The 20,476-nt window shown below is 48.0% G+C and overlaps 1 protein-coding gene across 1 annotated transcript; it reads left to right on the top strand.

The window, feature by feature from the left end:
* Positions 1 to 14,763: 14,763 nt before the first annotated feature.
* On the top strand, positions 14,764 to 19,661 carry SOX4 (SRY-box transcription factor 4). The gene has a single exon (XM_059851438.1). The coding sequence runs from the start codon at positions 15,686 to 15,688 to the stop codon at positions 16,985 to 16,987; it is 1,302 nt and encodes a 433-aa protein (XP_059707421.1). The 5' UTR covers positions 14,764 to 15,685; the 3' UTR covers positions 16,988 to 19,661.
* Positions 19,662 to 20,476: the final 815 nt, after the last annotated feature.

Genomic DNA, 20,476 nt, shown 5'->3' with positions numbered 1-20,476 from the left:
TACCACTGAGAGCCACATTTTCTCCTACACACTGCTTTGGGCAACAAATGGCACTGCACAGTCCAGGGGGAACTGTCTTTCTCAAGAAGGTTTGCTGTGAATGGAAAGGGAAGTTCCTGCATCCTTCAAATAACAGCACTCACTTCCCTTAGCTGAGGCCAATGCTTAAATTTATGCCCACTTGCTGCAGAGGTAGCATCTGAGACTGGTAACAAGTCTTTTTAAGGCTTGAAATCAAGGTGTAACGTAATAAATTTAGGAAGGAAAGAATGCATTTCTTACCCCCTTTCATAAATATTTCCCCTAAGCCGAGAAATGGAAGATTACTTCTAAAATCTAAAATTCTGTACTTCAAAAGTGTAAAAAATTAATATTCTGTGAGGGTAAAAAAAAGTCAGTTGTGTTTTCCTGCTCTGAAATCTGACAGAATGTTGGTTTAGTAGCATATTCTGAGTTGTATATGCTCACCTGTAGACTGTCAGTAATGAGTACGTGGGTGACTGAAGCATCATTATTAAAATAATTGTGTGTTTAGTCATTTAAAAGCAAAATGAATCCAATACCATTTCAAGTTCTAAACTGGCAAATTTGCAGAAAGCCTTCAGAGTGACTTGAGAAGTCATCTTGGAAGTGGAGCATTCCCTCCCTAACCTACCTGCAGGGAGAAAAGCTTGGCCCTGGCAGGGTAAAGTAGTGCAGGTTCTGAACTGCTGAACTCCCAGGGCCAAAACAACTCTATGTACCTACAACCAAAGGGAAAAAGCCTAAAGTTTCATGGCACAGGAGAGCCAGGTCAGTTCAGGGCTGCTGCTGCTGCTGCAATGGTATTTGAGCCTTGAGGACTGACTGCATGATATTAGGAGTCAGACCATGCTCTGCACTGCAAAAGGTAAACACAAAATAAAACACTCCCTTAGAGAGCACGTTGGATTAGGCACTCTCACGATGGTTGTGTCCCACACTGGGAAGTTGCCCACATTCAATCAGTAAAAGAACAGGCAGACACAAAGAGGGTGATGAGCACCTCAGCACCTGGTGGTTTGTGCTGCCCTTGGCACTGTCACGGGGAAGCACAGAGCAGCACTTCTCTCCAACATGGCACCCCTTTCAGCTGTGCACTCACCTGTGTTCCTCAAGAAAATTACATGCACCCTGCACTTCCTAAGACTAAAACTTCCCCCAGTGGATTACTTCTTACTTCAGTGGATTACACAGGGCTGCAGTCAAAAATAGTAATATAATAAGGAAGTATATAGAATCCTGATACCTAGAGACCTTTGGTGACACCTGAGCCACAGTATTTCCTTGGCAAACAGCCAAAACAGTCTCACTCTCTTTGCTTTGGGAGAAAAAAACATGAAAACATGACCCAGGTGCTAAAGCTGCTGAGATGTGTACCTTGGTGAGCAAGAAGATGTCGTGAGAATTGGGAGACTCCAGCATCTTGCCCCAGATTCCAGAGAAGAGGTGGACCTCCTTGGGAACCAGACTGGTTGGGAGTGGTATTGCTCCTGCACTTTTGCAGTTGGCTTCCCTTCAGTGCAAGGCTGATAGGAACCTCTAATGCCCTGAGTGGGCAGAGAACAGCATTTGCCTGACATCCTCCTGCCACAGCACCAAAATGGGGCACTGCCCCCTGTGCCTTTCTTCTTTGGTTTGCTCAGCAGTAAAATGTCAGAATTCAGGACATCCCTCTGGCTGTCCTGGACTGCCAAGACCCCTGCCAGGGGGCTCAGAGACCCTGGCACAGACCCCAAGATGCCTGTGCTTTTGATTGTGACCCATGGAGCAAATTACCAACCTTAAATAAAGATCTACAAGCCACGACAGTTTAAGTAGAATGATAGTGAATTTATCATGGGGTGAAAAATAGATTTTTGGAGTTTTTAGAATGGGGGTTCAGGGGGCAAGATGGAGGAATCTGCGTGTGTCCAGCCTTTCTCCTTCTTCTTGGCCTCCATCTTCTGCTGTGATATTGGCACTTTTTAGATTGGTTTAGAGTAGAAGCTCACTGTCTGACATAAGTGTTAAGTATTGAAAAGTAATTGTAAATATTGTACACGTAGTTTTTAGTTTAAAAAGATAGCACTGCCCAGGGGCAGGCAGAGTGCCTCTGACTGTCTTGCTGAGCAGACCTTGGCAGGCCAGGAGAAAGAATTTTATACATAAGAAACAATAAAAAACCTTGAGACCGAGAAATGAAGAGCTCTGACTCATTCTTTGAGTGCTGGGCTGGGAAAAGAGACTTTCTAATGTATCTCGGGGTCACTCTGACCAGCTAGAGACCCCGAGAGTAAAATACTGAAATCACATTGACAGACACTGGAGAGAGGGATGGGCCAGAGATAAGGAAAGCATGTTATGGTCCTTGCTGCTGGTATGAGCAGGTCTCAGTCTCAGAGAAAAGTGGAAAAGGAGAACATTCAGGCCCCACAGTGTTGATGTGAGGCCACATGTACCCCTGTCCCCACCCCACAGAGCAGACAGGGAGTGAACTCAGTGTGATGTCCATGACATCCCAGCAGTTGGATGTGCATACACATGTCAGCATCTTCTGCTTTGGACTGGAAGTAACATATGTGACCAAGCATAAGCAGTCAACTATTCAAATTGTCAATCTGTGAAATTTAAGAACAGATTTGACAGCTAAAACAGGTAATGAAGTAACTTTTTCTTCCAACAACTAGAGGTCCTTAAGCTGGAAGCTTAAAAATTGCTATTATGGCCCTATTTTCTTAACTGTAAATTCATGTATTTTTACAGTCTCTTTTTCAATCTAGATGATTCTGTCTCCAATCCCAGTGACAGAGTAACTGATGTAGATATATCTGGGGAAATTTTAGCCTTGGCTGGAGAAGTCTTCCCATATACAGTAATGTGATGAGCCATAAAGAGGATGAACACCAGAGCCTACAAAGAGAGGTCAGTGGTGAAAAAAGGTCAGTTTGTGCAAATCTTTGCCTGTACCCAAACATTCTTTATCTCAAATTACAAAATACTTTAAAACCTTCATCTTGGATGCTCAATCTATGAAAAACCTGGGGGAGGGGGGTTAAGAATCTATGAAAAATAGGCTTTTTTAGCAAAGATCTTATTTTTAGTGTTTTATACAGCAGTGCAAATATAATGCTAGGATTAAGAATCAGAGCAATAAAAATGTATTTAAAGGTGAAAACATAATTCAGAATAAAAAGTGAGAGGGAATTCCAATCTACCTCAAAACAATGTGTGCAGAGAAGGGGGCTAATCTGAATATTATTCCCTCCATTATTTCTTCAGGTCCCTTAAATTCACACATTTTACTGTTTCCAATTCCTATGCATGTATATAGTGCTCTTTGCCAACAGCAAGACACTGCTGGTTGTGCATTTTAAAAGCATCCTCTGGATCAAAATCCAAAATTCTTTTCTTTTCTCTTTTTTTTTTTAACTCATTTACATGTGCAAATTCATTGCTTTTAAGAACACCTGACTTACTCACATGGAAATGTGTTAATAACTGTGCTCTTTACAATTAAAACTCCTTTTGTTGGGAAGCAGATTTGAAGATAAATTTAAGAAAAACATATAGGTATCAAGGAATCATTTATTTTATCACTTTTTATCTAACACAAAATGGTCTTGATGTAAGTGAAGGCAGAAACCCCAAAATAACACAACCAAGACTGTCACCCATTACAAAAACTGGAAATGACTCATTAGTAAGGACCATATCCAATCATTTTAAACAGCATCTTTATTTTTTGTACCAGAATATGAAAGCTTTCTAGGTTATATGGTTTATTTGATTGGTTCACTGCTGTATATATGTCTACACATCCTGTTGTCCACAGTGTGAGCCATGGAGCTAAGAAGAGAATTTAAAACTTACCTTTTTTTTATGACCAGCATTTAAAACTCAGCTGTTATTTGATTATTTGGAAAGGCTGGTAGTGAATTCATCACATGACTTGATGGAACTAAACAGGAAAAATGAGTCCTCATCCATGATAGACCAGTCTGAAAAAAAGAAAAAATTTGGCTTGAAAAAACCCTCTGTTTTACTGTAAATTAGAAGCCCAGAGAGCACACTACTTTAGAGTTTCTAAATCCCTAGAAGAGGAAATGGAAAAAATGTAAACAAAAGGGGTTCACTGAAAGACATTGTCATTTTCTTCCTGAGTAGCACTAACTAACAAAAAAAACCCCACACACACAAAAATTAAATGTAAATTCAAGATCTAGGACAGTTTACAAATCATTTCTGTGGCCCCAAAGCAAGATAAAAGGAAATAAATTTACTTCATGGTTGGTAACCTATTAACTGACACCAACTGTTGCAGCTGCGAATAAAGCAAATTCATGATAAGATTAGATATGTTGTTTGCACCTGGCCATCTGTAAATTGCTGCTTACCATAAGAATCACATGCTTTCTACTAGTCACTGTGATAAATGCAGAGTAACTGTTGTTGGTAGGGTGTTTTTTTCCTTTGGTAAATAATAGACGAAATAATAAGGAAAAATTGGTATGCAGTGGATTTGTTTTCCTATAGTTTGTGCAAAGTTTGCCCTGGTGTTTCCCTGCTTTTAAAGAGAGAAGGAGCAAATTGAATAAATGAGACTGTATCTCACCAGTGTGGATGGAATAAGTCATCTAAATGTGTTTGTTTCTGATGGAGAGGGGAAGTAGTGCTCTGTAGTGAAATTGCCTTCAGGACTGCAAAGGCCTTGCAAGGTGTCCTAGGGTTTTGGACAAAACTACAGGTTAACCTACCAACAGCTTGAGGGAGTCACAAACAGCTCCTGAGTAACAGATGATGGTGGTGGTGCTGCTGCTGGTGGTTATCCCTTATTGTCTGGCTAGAAAAAAAACACATGAGGAAGTTCATTGCACGTGTGGTGTTTGGATGTTGCCTTGCCCAGTCATGAATGGGTGTCAGAATGCTGAGCAGAAGAGGGTGGCTGTGAAGAGCAGCATGGGGCTGTTGCAGAGACCAAGGCATGCAAAGCTTCTGTCACCCTCCAGAAAGCAGCAGTCATCCCCTCCAGAGCTGCTGTCCCCCTGCACACACCAGTGCTGGGGTGGGCATCTCCTCAGGGAGGGCAGCAGGGCTGGGAAGTGCCCAGGCAGCCCCTGCTCCTCTCCAGCAGGGCAGTGCCATCGGCTCAGCGGGGCCAGGACAGAGGGGTACCGCAGACCAAACCAGCAGGATGTTTTCCTGCTTTGTCATGGGAAGATGCTGCCAGAGAGGTGTTCTGAAGGATTACCAGCCCTGAGAAGACTTGCCACATGTGCAACCAGACCTAGCAGTCACAAGTCAATTTGAAGAATCCAAAGCCAGAATGATAAATAAGGAATGATTAATGAGTCCCTGAATACTGAACCTTTTCTTACTCCAGCTGAATAATTTTTTTACTCCAGCTAGATACTGTCCTCTACTCTATTAACTAAACCTTAAAAAACTGCTCAACCATACTGCTGAAAATGTACCTGTGCTATAATTTGTCTTTGTTTCAAATGACAGTATCAGCTATACAAGTCTCTCATTTAAGTAATGGCACATCACAGCAGCCAGCATGAATATTACAGCCCTCATTAAACAACACATTCCACTGCTCCTTTCACTGCTTAATATAGTGCTGTTGCCCTGTGTTCCAAAAGAAGAACAATTGCAGGAGGGAAAAAAAAGTAAATACAATCAAATGTCTGAGTTGAAGTCTTACCATGGCTGTGAGATAGTTGAGTGTCAGATATCCTTTCCCAGCTGGATTTGCTTAGAACTCTGTGAACAATCCAAAGAGCAAACAGATACCCCTTCTGCTCCCCTAGTTTGCAGTAATTTTGGCATTACATGTCGAGCTTTTCTGAGAAGCAGCTTCAATCTGTTGATGTACAGCAGCAGGCATTTTCAAACCTCTGTTACTGAATATAGATATGAAGCATATAAGATTACAAAATACATCAGCATAAATCTATGTAAGAACAGCAGAACTTCTTCCATTTATAGCAGTAAAGATGGCAATATATTTCTAGGATAAGAAAAAGGGAAAACAAAAATAGATTACTTGAGAAAGTTTTAATGGTGCATGATTTTTATCTTCATCAGTAGGTGGCCAATTTTTCTTCTTACTTGCTGTGTGTGACTCTGAAGATGAAATCAATAAACCACCCATAGGTAAATTTTTGCAAAGCTAGATGGAATGAGAGCTGTGCTCTGGGTCATTGCTGTTTAAATTTCCTTTATGGGATTAGTAACAAATTAGTGCAGAAGTTGTTCCAGAGGCTGAGAAAAGTGATACAAAGTTCAAGACACAAGAAGATGTGGCTGGTGAAGTTATGCAAAGGAGCCAAAAGCCTGCTCATGCTCACTTGGTGAAGCCTTCCCCTCAGGATGGAGTGGAGAGAAGATTTGTGCACAGGGGAGCAGCAGGACAAGAGACAGGCAGCACCAACAGCCCAGTTCCCAGCTGCCGTGTAAGTGCCTCGGAGAACTGGAGCCACCCTGGAATCACTGCTGGTGGGATGCATTAAACAAGGGTGAGAACCTAAAAAGCTAGTACTGTTTCTGGTGTCTGAGATGGCTCATATACTGTTAGCTCAGGTATTTTTACACCACACCACAGACTGTAGGGTATATCTGTCCTAAAAAGCAAGTGTCTCCAGTGTGTATTTCTATAGGAACTTGATACCTTCTGTCTTTTTTAGCCCTGTAATCTAAATATTGGGATTTTTTTCCCCCAGTGGTCTCCCTATTTTTTTCTGCCAGCGATTTTTTTCTCCCACTTGACAAGGTCATACACAGAAGTCTTGAGCACAGTGACTGTGCATATGCACATGCTTCTTTTAGCAACACGTCGTGGTGCCTCAGAGCTGCTCCTTGACAGTGGCACACCTCTGGAATGAGCCTGGCTTAACACATCGGCTACAGGACACACGAGATGCAGCCTTGTATCCTGGTTACCTCCAGGCCCTGTGAAACACCTACACTGTTTCCACATATCACCTGGGCCACCCCAGCAGGGGCTTTCTCCGGTGCTTTGTGTCCCAGGGGTGAGAGCCTGAGGAAAACAGCAAGATCTGCACTGAAACAAAGTAAGTGCCTCAACCCCCGCCCCGGCCCTGGGGCAGGCGTGGGACGCTCCCGGTGATTCCAGCCCTGGAACGGTCCATGTGTGGGGATGCTGCAGCATCCCCCACCAGCACCGTCACCTTCCACCTCAGAGCCTCCACAAAGACCAGGAGGAGTGCATGAAGGAGCAGACCTCAGACTCCTGGTGAAGGCAGGTTTGATGAAGTCTGAGCAATGTTGGTGTAAATGTTGACTTTCTGTATTGCCTGGGAGATACTTGGGTTGTAAGGACATTATAACATCTTACTTTGTAATTTACCAATAATTCTGAGCAGACTGCTGATTTGTGGAAGTCACACCCATCCTGAACTGCCCATCACCCAGACATTAAAATAAGGATTTTAAAAAACAAATAAATTAGAGTAACAACAGACTATTTGGATGTCCACAGTCTTCCTGAATACAGTGAAATTTTCTAACTTATCAACAAGATTTACACCTCCAATTTCAAAGGCAGTCCAAAAAACCAAACAAAAGTTTAGCAGGTAATGTTCCTGTGAGAGCTTTAATTAGCAGAAATGCAATATTTGTAATGTTTTTCAACTGCTGCATTTATAATCCACAAAATTACTATACACTGGCATACTCCTATACAATTTAAATATCACAATGATTTTATAAAGCAAAATTCAAGAATTCAGGGTTTTTTAAAATTAATTTCTGATACTTAGGTAAGACATGAGACTTTGTGTTATTGGTGGAAACAGGGGTTCATGATTTTAATTTAGGAAAATTCATAGAAAATGCCTGATTCTTGTAGTGTGTAATATTCCAATTTCCAGGGTTCCATACAAACAATTTATTTCTTATAGCAACTAATTCAAACTTGAATGCAAACTCTACAGAGCAATGCAAATTCAGACATTGTGCCTCAGTTGAGCACACCTGCACATTGAGATAACTCCTGTGTACACCTCTTGAGTGTGACAGCTAGATCAGGATTACATAGGGAAGTGTAGAATTCTCCACCTTCTTCCGACATTCTGTTGAGAAAACACGATTTTGAAAAAAAAAAAAGATTATTTCTAAATAAATATTCATGTTTAACATCAAACCAGTAAACTTCTTCTGCACAAACAGCCTAAGTGAGATAAGTCTCAGAGATTATAGAAGAGATCCTGGCAAGTATAGAGTGGAATCATTTGAGCAATCTATTCAGAAAAGATTAAAAAACAAAATCTGCTTAATAGTTGTCACACTAGCACCATCATTAAGAACAATTATATGGAAGGAATCAGGATGAAAGCCAGACTTCTATTTGTCCAGCGCACAAAAGGGAAAAGAGAAAATTACTTTTTTCTCTCATTCATTTTAGATTTAAATGCATTTTGCCTCTTCCCACCAGAACCTGATCAAGCTTTTTTGATCTGTGCATCAGGAACATCAAATCAGAAAAGTTAAATAAAAACTGTTTGACAGGAATTAATCCATTAATGTCTGAAGACTATGGGACTGAATGGAGGGTGATGGATTTTTTTGAGTACAAAGGCAATTTTATTATAACAAGTACTAAACACTCTCTAAGGCTGGAAATGATAGACCACTCTTTGTCTACCTCTGCCAGAACACCTTGTACATGGATAACCCCAACTGCCTGAAGGTTGCCAGAGGAATTTTCCTTACTTAGGGTTGGATCCTGTAGATGTTCACTTGCTAATAACCCAGAGCTTGCAAAAGAAAGAAAGGACCTTTTCTCAACTAAACAGTATGCAAGATATTTTTCATTTCTCCCCCCACCTTTTGTTTCATTATCTTAAATATATCACCCAAGAAATGACCTTGCAAAAACCGAGTCAGAAATGCTAAGATCTACATTTTACAAAACAACTTTTTCTTGTGTGCACAGGGAATACCTTATGCTTCCTTTCCAGGAGGAGTAATCACAAGCAGCATTTTTCTTAATACAAGAAGACATTCATACACTGAATTTAATAGCATGCAACATCCCACTTGAAGGTCTTTAAAAACAACCCACATTTAATTCAATGCACAGTGGTTTTGTAGCTCCCTCTTATCAGTGATGCTAAAATCTGGGTGACATCACAATGTTGTGGAAGTGGGCACAAATATTACTTCATTCTTGGTACTGTGTGGGCTTCTGCTGAACTGCCTGCTTGCAGCTGTCTGCTCTTTCATAGAGATGGCAGGAAAAGATGAGCTGAACGTTACAAGGGCGGGCGGTGGGGATGAGGTTGTAGAAGGCAGGGGAAGGTGAGGGCAAGCAGGAAGGAGAACACAGATGGCTGGGAGGGAGCTTTAGGGGCAGAGGAGAGGAACATGTTCAAAAAGTGCAGTGGTCCAAAGAAGTGGGGCCCTGCCTCCCTGACCCCCCTGCAGGGAGGAAGGATCGGCCCTGTCAGAGCGCTGGCTGCGGGCACCGCCAGCTCCCCTCCGCTGGCTCTCCTCTTGGGCTCCCCTTCCCGGGGTGGCCTTCACGCAGCTGCAGCTCATGCATATGCAATCTGCTGCTACATATGCAGCAGACCGGTAATTCCTCTTCAACCTTGTGGCTTTTCGCTTTGCAGAAAAGGCTTGCCAAACCGTTTTTAAAAATGAACTAAAAGCTCCTCTTATATGAAGCTGTTAAAAACCAAAAAAAAGTCTACTAAATCTTACAGGATTGAATAAGAGGTGCAATTCTCCTTTTAAGTAAATGCAAACAATGTGTTTTCCAAGTTTCTTTATTATTAATATTTTTAGCAGAGCTTTTTGAACTGGTGTTACTCTTAGGGAACAAGTTTAAACTTAAAAAGTCACCAAAGTGGATAAAGGATAGAAAGCATTATCATATTTTCTTACTAAAATCACTGGAGAGGTGTTCCTGCCTTCCCAAACCAAACATTTACATGTAAGAGATAAATATCTGAATTAATATAAATATGTATATGCAAATGGATTCCTACCTACTTCTTTTATTAAATGAGCTAGAAATGTGTTGGCATTTCATAACAGGAGCACTGGGTGTCTTTGTGCAGGCTTGTATTCAAGTAAAATGTAAGTGAATATACAGTCTGGAAGGAAACAATACCATACAACTTTAGGCAACAGATTTTCACTCCTAAGTAAATAATATCCTCCATAAAACACTTCCCAGTAATAAAAATTCTTCTCCACAAAGCTATCAGAGAGAGTTCAAAGCGTTTATGAATCACCTTAAATAAAAGTACACTGTGAATCGGAGTGATGCAATTGTACAATGGAGTTTTTTTCTTGCAAACAGGACGAAGAAGGAGGGCCCTCTTTCATGTCTCAGTTTACACCTCTGATCCTTAAGCACGCTCTTTGATCTTTGATGAATATCTATTATCATCATGTTATTTCAAAAGCCATGCCTCTTTTTTTATTTTTCCCCCTTAATGGCGAGTATTTAGTCTACTTTATTTTCTTTGGATCAAAATAGGCAATAGAAAGGTGGTGGGGAATGTGTTCTTCAGCAACATACCTCTGCCCTGGCCTTGTCACTTGCAGTTCAAGAAGGTTAAAATAACCCCAATACACCTATTTTGAATGTGGCACAAAATGTCAGGAAAAATATGTGTTACAGAGGTGAATTTTGCTTGCAGAGAGGAAAACACTCAGAAATAATAGAGGGGTTTTTCAAGATAAATAAGATGCCACCTTTCCCCACCCTGTGGATGCCTGTCACGGGAACACGGAAAGCAAGATGTTCGTGAATCGCCTTTCATTCATTCACTTATGTCCCTCAGCGTGTCCCCTAGGATGGCTGGCCAACCTCGGATGTCACTGCTCAGGACGCGCCCGGGTCAGAGCCCTGCCCCTCCCGTACAGGTGAGCACGGCCCACGCGGGTTCAGTCCCGCGGGGCCGCTGCCACCGGGCCCTGCCCTGCCCTGTCCCGCCGTGGGGACCTCGGGGGGCGGCGGGGCGGGGAGCGCGGAGAGCCACTCCCTGCGGGCACACCCGCCCGCGGAGCGCCCACCGCGCCGCTCCGCGCATCCCTGCGGGCAGGGGGCACCTGCTGGGATCACAGCGCGGAACTGACGCGCGGGGAAATGAACCCGAGGGCCGGGACGGGGTGGCTGCGGAGCGGGGAGGCGCAGGGGGTAAGAGGCGGCCGCAGCAGCTGCGGGGGCTCCTGGCTGCCCTGCGCCGGGACAGGGAAGCGCTCCGCGCCGGCGAGGGCACGCAGGAACACGCTCACGGGAGGGAAGGTCTGCTCCCGAGAGCTCAGACGGAGTAGGCTGCAAAGCATTTCCCACAGCCTACGGAGCTGGGGGTGTGGAAAAGACCGACGGCAAGGGCTGCAGTTAAAGGAGCCTGTGCGCTGGAAATCCTCAGTTTAAAACAGAAGAGCGGGGAGGAGGGGGGAGGGGGGGGGAAGAGCGGTGCTAAATCTGCGTATCCTTAAGGCGTTTTAACCGGTGGGGATTGCGTGCTGATTCACACAGAGCACCTGCAATCAAACACGGAATCATAGATACATAGAACGGTTTGGGTTGAAGGGGACCTTAAAGATGACCTAGTTCCAACCCCCCTGCCGTGGGCAGGGGTACCACCCACTAGATCATGTTGCTCAGGGCCCCATCCAACCCCGTCTTGAACACTTCCAGGGATAGGAATGCTGGAATCGATGCTTGCGGTGCCCAGTCCTGCAGTAGATTTGTCCAGAGTATTGTTCCTGGAGCAATCTCTCGCTCCATGCGCAATGCGAGCTGCAGGTCCCGGTGTGTGAGAAGGGTGTTTTCAGTGCCCCTGCCTTAAACCCCGCATCGGGGTTTGGCATCACTCGCACGCTGTTCCGGCGGCGCACAGCTGACTGCGTGGGCACTGCCGCTCTTTGATGCAAACCCACCGAATTTCAGTCAGAAACTTGCAGCGTTATGCTGCACCGTAAAACCACAGGCGGGGAAAAAAAAAATTAAAAAAATAAGAACCGCGGGTTCGCTAGCTCCACGTTTTCCCACGTCTGGCAGAAGAGGCTCAGCGCTGCCACCTCGCGTTCCATGCCGCATCCCCGGCCTCATCGAGCCTACAGGAAACAGAATGGAGTTTTAAGGCTTTTTAAGTTGTAAAACGAGGAGAAGCCTTGCCAATACTCTTAAAACTTCGTTTTAAGACGGAAGCTCAATGCTCACGCTTTATGCCTAGGCTTAAAAATTTTGGGGAGCTGGAAAGTACTTTCAGTCTGCCACTGGAGAATTAGGGGTGGAAGCAATTAACTTTGAGGAAACAGCTAAGAAATTGTTGTAAAATACTTTTTATAGAGTTTCACATCGTGTTCTTCCACTTGCTTTATTAAGTAGTCCTAAATTTCACTTTTGTGGAGTTTTTGTTCAGGAAAAAATACTCTTCTGTCTATCCCCACTTTTTGAACCAATATTAAATTGATGTGGCTGCTTTGATCAGGAAGACACTTAACTCCTCACCTGGAGATGAATTTTATTCAGGGTGGCCAAGACCTTGCAGAACTTAGCACAAACAGGTGAAAAGCTTCTTATGCCTTTTCTTTCTATGTTTGCCTATCAGTTTGGAGTTTGTTTGTTTTGCTTTAATTTGTGTCTGGAAACATGGGAATATTTCACTTGCTTTGTAGTTTAAACAAATTGATATTTATATGTAAAATACAACAGTTGGGGGTTGAAATCCTGCTGGATACCGTGCTGACAGGTGGAGCAGCCAGAAGCTACTGACTGCTCCCAGTCCCAGTTTTTCACACTGCTGCACATGAATACTAAGAGTGTAAGCAAAAGCCAGTGCTTATTCTGGACACCAAACCCACGGTGAGCCTTAATTTCTGTAGTTGTTGGTGGTATAGGGTGGAAGAGATTTGATTTTAGCTTTGGGGCTGTAGGGGAAAAACACAGTGTAATTTACTACTTACAAAGTGTAAAGGTGAGAAACTCCACTGATGTCACTGGATGTTGTCAACCTAGAGGAAAACAGTATTTTATCCAGTCTTGACCAGAGGCTGTATGAGGAACTAATGTATTATTTTTGCAAGCAAAGCTATAATTTAATTTGTATCTTTGTAAACAGTCTCAGTAATGTAGGTGGCCTACTCAGGGAGGTACTGAGAATTCAGGATTTTTCTCAGCATTTCACAGCCGTGTTCTTTGAGTCCAGTGTGAGATCTTAATATTCAAAGCCTGTTCCCAATCCAGCTAAAAACTCTGCTAAAGGATCCTACCATAAGTTTTCTTGCAAACATATGCAATTTTTTTTAGACCTCTATCTTAGATATTTTAGCTGTATCCAACCATTATTTTGCTTCTGATTTAAAAGGTGTTTTTAACTGGTGTTGTGTAGAACAAAAATTTTCATAGCTGTTTTGCCTAATAGCTTTTCTGGTCCCTGGCCTGATGAGTGATGTGAGGAATCTTTGGGAAATAACACTGCCATTGTTTTTATGATCTTACTGCCCCCTTTACCTGAATATCGAAAGGGGGGGGTTGATGCCACGAGGCCTGCAGGGGTGCTGCACAGCGCCTGACCTCGCTGCCCTGCTTTTCTTCATTACTGATCATGGCAGGACAGAGGGAGGGGCACATGAGACCAAACAGCAGTACCCGAAAAGCACATCCAAGGAAAAACCCCGGAGAGCAGGGGGGCCCTCCTCGGCGGGGCGGACTGGCAGGAGCACAGCAGCACCTCCCCCCCCGGGCCAGTACCTGCCTGCCGGCTGCGCACCGCTTCTTCCTCCCGCGGCCCCTCCCGCTCTCTGGGGACCCGGAGAGGCCGAGCCGGGACCCCCAGTCGCAGCCTCTCCCCGGGGTCGGGCGTCTCGGTGGGACCGCGGCATGCGGGAGCGGCAGGTAGCGAAACGCAGGAGAGGGGTCGGAGGGTAAAAACGCGGTAAGGGCAACACCTCTTCCTCGCACAGCGCCGGCGATTTGGGACGGGCGGCAGCGGTTACTCAGCGCCGTGCCCGGTGCCCGCCGCCGGTCCCGTCCCACCCCTTGCGCGCTCCACTCCAGCTCTGTGGCGGAGGGGGCGTGACGGCAGCGCCTCGCGGGCGCTACTCCAGGGCCGGCGACCCCTCCGTGACACTCCGCGTGTGGGCGTGGGGACGGGCGCGGGGCGCCCTGCGGCATTCCCCGGGCAGCTCTGCCCGCTGGGCGTGCGGCGGCTCCGGGGCGGCAGGAACACCCTCCCGGCCCTTTGTGTGCGCAGGTGTCCCCGCTCGCCGCCCCACAGCAGCGGCGCGCGGGGGCGGGACGCTTTCATTCCCTTCTCTCCCTTTCTTTCTCTCTTCTTTTTTTTGTTTTTTAATTATTTGTATTATGATGATTTTTTGCTGATTTCCTGATTTTTTTTTTCCCCCCTGTCAGGGAGGAGGGGAGGGAGGAGCGCGGCCGGGGGGCGGGGGGCCGGGGGGTCGCGGGCACGTGCGCGGCGAGGCGCGGGGCGGCGCGCGGAGCTGCCCTCCTGCCCCTTTTAAAAAGTTCGCCCCGCCGCCGGGAATGAGGTCAGCGCGGGCGCTTCCCATTGCACGCGGCCATTATTACCGCTCCGCGCCGGCCGCCAATCCCGGGGAGGCGGGCGGGGCTTGGCACGCGGAGGGCGTTGGATACAGCGCGCGATTGGCCGCGGGGCGGGCTGCGAAAGGATAAAGCGGCGCGGGGCGGGCGCGGGGTCCGCTCTCAGCTGCGGCCGGCGGAGCGCGGCGTGCGGGGGGCGCGGGGCAGCGCCCGGCGGGCGAGCGCGGGGGGCGGCGGCGGCTCCGCGGGGCTCCGCGCGCGCGGAGCAGCAGCAGCAGCACCGCCGTCGGCAGAGGACGAAGGAGGAGAACGGAGCTGGGCGCCCGGCTCGCCGCTCTTCCTGCCGGGGACGTACACACTCGTTCATGCACGAGCGCTTTTTTATTTTTCTTTTTTTTTACGGCGATTTTTTCAATTATTATTTTTGCCTTCTTTTTTTTTTTTTTTTTTTTTCCCTTTTTTTGCCTTATCCCGAGGGGTTTCCTTGTCGCTCGGTACCTCGCAACTGCCAAATCCAACCTGCACAAACTCCTGGCCACCGACCCCGCCGCCACCACGGGTCCTGGAGCCGGGATTTTCGGGGCTTCGGGGGCGCGCCGCCTCCCCCCTCCCCCGCGGCGGTGCACGCTGGCCGTGCCCAGCGCTGAGAGACTTTCGGCGGCAGGAGTGCCGCTCTCCTGAAACGCCGCGGGCAGGCTGAACGCGCTTGTGAACTGGACCAGCTGCTTCGGGGAGGGGGGAAACCCGATGTGGTGAGGAAAAAAAGCAGACCGACACCCCCCTCCAACAAAAAAAAAAGCAAACCAAAAAAGCCCAACACCCCAAGAAAAAAAAAAAAGGCAAACTTGGACGGGCGGCTCGCGGCGCTGCTTTTGCAGAAACTCTTGTCTGACCGCGGGCGGCCCCGCCGCTCCTGCTTCTGCTGCCGCCGCTGCCTCGAGGGGGAGAGGACCGCGCCGCCGGGGACGAGGCGCCGGTGTGGAAGTACAAGTGGTGCGGGGAGCGGGGGCGCGGCCGCGGGGGGCTGCGCCGTCCCGGTGCCGCTGTGAGAAGTTGCGCGCCCTGCCCCGCGCCGGAGCGGCGCTGAGCTCCGGAGCGGCGCTGAGCCCCGGCGAGCCCCCCGCCGCCGCCGCCGCGATGGTGCAGCAGACCAACACGGCGGAGAACACGGAGGCGCTGCTGGCCGCCGAGACCTCCGACTCCGGGGCCGGCATCGAGCTGGGCATCGCCTCCTCCCCCACGCCGGGTTCCACCGCCTCCACGGGGGGTAAGGCGGATGACCCGAGCTGGTGCAAGACACCCAGCGGGCACATAAAACGGCCCATGAATGCCTTCATGGTATGGTCACAGATCGAGCGGCGAAAGATCATGGAGCAGTCCCCCGACATGCACAACGCCGAGATCTCCAAGCGCCTGGGCAAGCGCTGGAAGCTGCTCAAGGACAGCGACAAGATTCCCTTCATCCGGGAGGCGGAGCGGCTGCGCCTCAAGCACATGGCGGACTATCCTGACTACAAGTACCGGCCCAGGAAGAAGGTGAAGTCGGGCAACAGCTCCGCCAAGCCCGGCGACAAGGCGGACAAGGGCGGCGGGGGCGGCGCCGGCGGCGGCAGCGCGGGCGGCGGCTCCGGCGGCCCCGCGGCCCCCGCCAAGCCCGCCCCGAAGAAGGGCGGCGGCGGCGGCTCCAAGCCCTCCCCCGCGGGCGGCGGCGGCGCGGGCGCGGGCGGCAAGCCCCACGGCAAGGCGGCGGGGGGCAAGGCCGCGCCGTTCCCCGGAGAGCCCTCGGCCGCGCTGCTGCCGCCCGAGCACCAGGCGCTCTACAAGCCCCGGGGGGCGGCGGGCGCGCCTTCGGGACCCGGCAAGCCGCTCGCCGAGAAGAAGCTGAAGCGGGTCTACATCTTCGGGAGCGGGCAGGCGGCGGCTGCCTCCGCCTCCCCCGGCGGCGCCGTACCCGGCAGCCCCACGCTGAGCAGCTCGGCGGAGGCCGGCGACCCCTTGAGCCTCTACGAGGAGGGGGGCGGCGGCGCGGGCCGGCCCGACGGGGACTGCGGCGGCGTCGCCTGCCCCTCGCCCTCCGGCTCCGGTTCGCCCTCGGATCACCGCAGCTACACCAGCTTGCGCGCCTCCTCCCCGGCCCCCTCGACGGCGCATTCCTCCTCCGCGTCCTCCCACTCCTCCTCTTCTTCCTCCTCCGGCTCCTCTTCGTCGGACGACGAGTTTGAGGACGACCTCTTGGACCTGAACCCCAGCCCCGGCTTTGAGAGCATGTCCCTAGGCAGCTTCAGCTCTTCGGTGCTCGACCGGGACCTGGATTTTAACTTCGAGCCTGGCTCGGGCTCGCACTTTGAGTTCCCGGACTATTGCACGCCGGAGGTAAGTGAGATGATCTCGGGGGACTGGCTGGAGTCCAGCATTTCCAACCTGGTCTTCACTTACTGAGGCGAGAGCCGGGCCCTGCTGGAGGAGGCACCGGCGCGCGTGGCTGTCGGCAGGACTCGCCCACCCCGCCGGGCGCTTTTGTGTCTTTTTCTGTTTTGTTAGGTGTTTGTGTTTTGGGGTTTATTTTTTTTTTTGAGGGGGGAGGAAGTATTTTGTTTGTTTCTGGGAAGGGGCTGTTGAGAGACTGCTTTTGAGCTTGGAGAAGGAGCGGGATCGCCCTCTCCTTGCGGAAAGGCCAGCAGTCCCCTTCCTCCGGCTGCAGACGAACCCGCACACACCCCCTCCGAGAGAGGAGCCTGACGGTGCTTTTTGAGAGACTGGCGGGAGCGAGACACTGTCCTTTTCTCTTTTTTTATTTCCTGAAAAGAGAGACAGAGAAAGGGGGAGGGAGGGGAAACCACACACACCTCTGGGTTCTTTGTTATTGCCCATTTTATACGAATAAAGAGGAGGGGAGCGATGCGTTGTGCTGAGCGCACACTGGATGTCTTGAGCATTCGCTCTTTCCAATGAAAGAGCGATCAGAACTGCTTGGGGAAAAAAAGAACAGAAAATCCACCCAAATCCTTTGCAATGTTCACATTTGTTGGGAGAAATCCTGTCCCGGTTTCTTCTGCGGTGAGAAGAGGCAACAATGCTGGGAGGAGGAGGAGGTGGATGGAGCTGGACTGAGATCCTAGTTAAGCGGAGAAGAGCCAGACTTACACTTGAGAGCTGTCTTGGAAATACGGTGGGGTAAATAATAATAAACTGAAATGGATTTGCACGTACAGATAAGGTGGCGGCAGCGCTTTTCTCAGTCACCTCATGTAATATGTAGAGAGAAAAATAAGGCTGAAACTTCAAGAAAACTGAAAACTTCTTTTAAAACAGAGACCGAGTGGGAACAGTTTCTGTCATGATGTGGTACAGGGGAAACTGAGGGCGATGGCTTTTGCAAAAAAAACCACAAACAAACAAAAAAAAAAAAAAAAAACCAAACCCGAAAATACAAAAAAAAAAGTAGTTTTTTTCTTCTTACTCAGAATCGTGATGGTGTTGGATTATTTCACTGGTGGGGTTTAATATAGCATGTTATACTGTCTATCTTTTCAAGATTTCTGTAAGACTGTTGAACAGTTTGAAAAAAACAAAACTAGTGTTAGGATAATATAAAAGCAGATAGATGGCGCTATGTTTGATTCCTACAAAAATATCACCAGCTTTTTTTCATTCTTAACTCTTTAAAGGATTCAAACGCAACTCAAATCTGTGCTGGACTTTAAAAAAATGAAAATTCAGGACCAAATTTTTTCTCAGAGTATGTATGTGTTTGTTCCTTATAGCTGTAAATGAAATGACTGTTTTTTCTCACCGATGCTCCATCCTCGTATTGTTTTTTTTTTTTTCCTTGTAAATGTAATCGGATGCCATTTTATAAGTGGACGTATTTATACTGGCCAAACATTTTTGACTTTGTATTTCTTTGTCCTTTTTTGGTAGTTCTCGTTGTTACCCGCACCATTTTTATGTCTCCTTCACTGAAGGGCTAGAGTTTTAACTTTTAATTTTTTATATTTAAATGTAGACTTTTGACACTTTTAAAAACAAAAAGAGAAGAGAGATGAAAACGTTTGATTATTTTCTCAGTGTATTTTTGTAAAAAATATATAAAGGGGGTGTAAATCGGTGTAAATCGCTGTTTGGATTTCCTGATTTTTAACAACAGGGCCGCTGGTTAGTATCTCACACGCGTGTGCGCGCTCACGCTCACTCACACTCTCACACACCCACGAATCAGCCCCTATTTTGTCCATGTTTACACTCCAATCTGCAGGCATCTTAAAGTGACAGCATCCCTCACCGCCCCCGCCGCTGCCCACTCCGCAGCCCCCCGCCTCCCCGCGGAGGGGGCGGCCGGGGGCCCGGGGGAAGGGATTCACACTGTATGCTACCGTTTTGGGGAGCCACCTGTCCCCGGATGAAGTGAAGCAACTGGTGCATTTACACAGAAGGGATCCTGTACCTTTAACTTGTAAACCACATCTTTTGCACTTTTTTTCTAAGCAAAAACGTGCCGTTTAAACCACTGGATCTATCGAAATGCCGGTTTGAGTTCGCGACACTATGTACTGCGTTTTTCATTCTTGTATTTGACTATTTAATCCTTTCTATTTGTCGCTAAATATAATTGTTTTAGTCTCTTATGGCATGATGATAGCATATGTATTCAGGTTTATAGCTGTTGTGTTTAAGATGAAGAAAGTGAAAACATCTTTGTACATTTAAGTCTGTATTATAATAAGCAAAAAAGAAGATTGTGTGTTTATGTATGTTAATATAACATGACAGGCACTAGGACGTCTGCCTAATGAGGTGGTTCCGTTAAGGGTTTAACTTTTTTGTTTTTTTTTTTTTTTTTTTTGTTCTTTTTTTGGTCATCCATCCTGTGCAATATGCTGTGTAGATTTTTTTTTTTTTTTTGGTCTACGGTCACCCACAGCACAACGTGGGGAAAGGAAAAAAAAAAGAAAAAAAAATCATGCCAGCTAACCATGTCAAGTTCACTGCCTGTCAGATTGTTGATATACCTTCTGTAAATAACCTCTCTTTTGTTTTGTTTTGTTTTTATTTTCCTTTTTTTTTTTTTTTTTTCTTCGGGAAGGAAATAAAATCAGCTGGAACTGAACCCTAACACTGGGCTGCCCTTGTCATCCTTGCTACGCCCGCAGCCCCCTCGGGGCAGGTGTGTTTTGTCTTTCCGGACGGCACGGCGGCGGCCGGCCCCGCCGGGAGGGGCCGGGGAGGGAGGGGCGGCCGTGCTGCCGAACCGCCCACCCGGGACCGGGGTACGGCTGGGGAGTGGCGCCTTTACCGCTGGGAGCTGCGGGGCCCTGGCTCGGCCGCTCCAGGGCAAGGAGGTCCCGCTATCCCGGCGCCTCGCCTCCCGGGGCCGCTCGCCCTGGCGGACCGCGAGTTGAGATTACTTTCCCTTTAAAGAGATTTCCCCTCCCCTCATGTTTTTCCTTCCTGCCCTGGCGGTTCGGGTGAGAACGGCCGGCGCGAACGGGCGAGCGGCAGTGGGGCCCCCCGCCCACCCTCCATCCAAAATAGTTTCTCCGGGGCACTTTAATGAAGACTTCGTAAGGCAAAGCGTAAGGAAAACCCCGGCCGTCAGCTGTGTAGGGATGCTGGGGGCTCATGGGGGAGGTCCTTGTCCCCTCCCCGCTGGCCGCCAGACGGGGCCGAGGCCGGTGACCCCGCTGGGTTTCGACGTCCCGGGTACCCGCCTGCATTCCCTTCCTGGCTACGAATATGTATCGTACCTCGAGCAGTGTTTTGTAAACCGATTAACGCATCCCACTGACATAATGGTTTCACTTAGCTGTTAATTTACAGCTGGCTTTGAGCCACGAACTCTTTTTCCATGAAAAAGGAGCAGCAAGCTAAAAGAGCCGTGATAGCGGCTGTTTCGCAAAGCCACCAGCGCAGGAGGTTAATGTTTGCTCT

This window comes from Haemorhous mexicanus, chromosome 1, assembly GCF_027477595.1.
Source record: "Haemorhous mexicanus isolate bHaeMex1 chromosome 1, bHaeMex1.pri, whole genome shotgun sequence".
Classification (NCBI taxonomy): Eukaryota; Metazoa; Chordata; class Aves; order Passeriformes; family Fringillidae; genus Haemorhous; species Haemorhous mexicanus.
The sequence above is the reverse complement of the archived record's forward strand: the minus strand, read 5'-3'. Positions and strand labels throughout refer to the sequence as shown.

Bases quoted from the DNA above. Each gene is read 5' to 3' on its own strand.
- SOX4 (XM_059851438.1), top strand. From the start codon at position 15,686: ATGGTGCAGCAGACCAACACGGCGGAGAACACGGAGGCGCTGCTGGCC.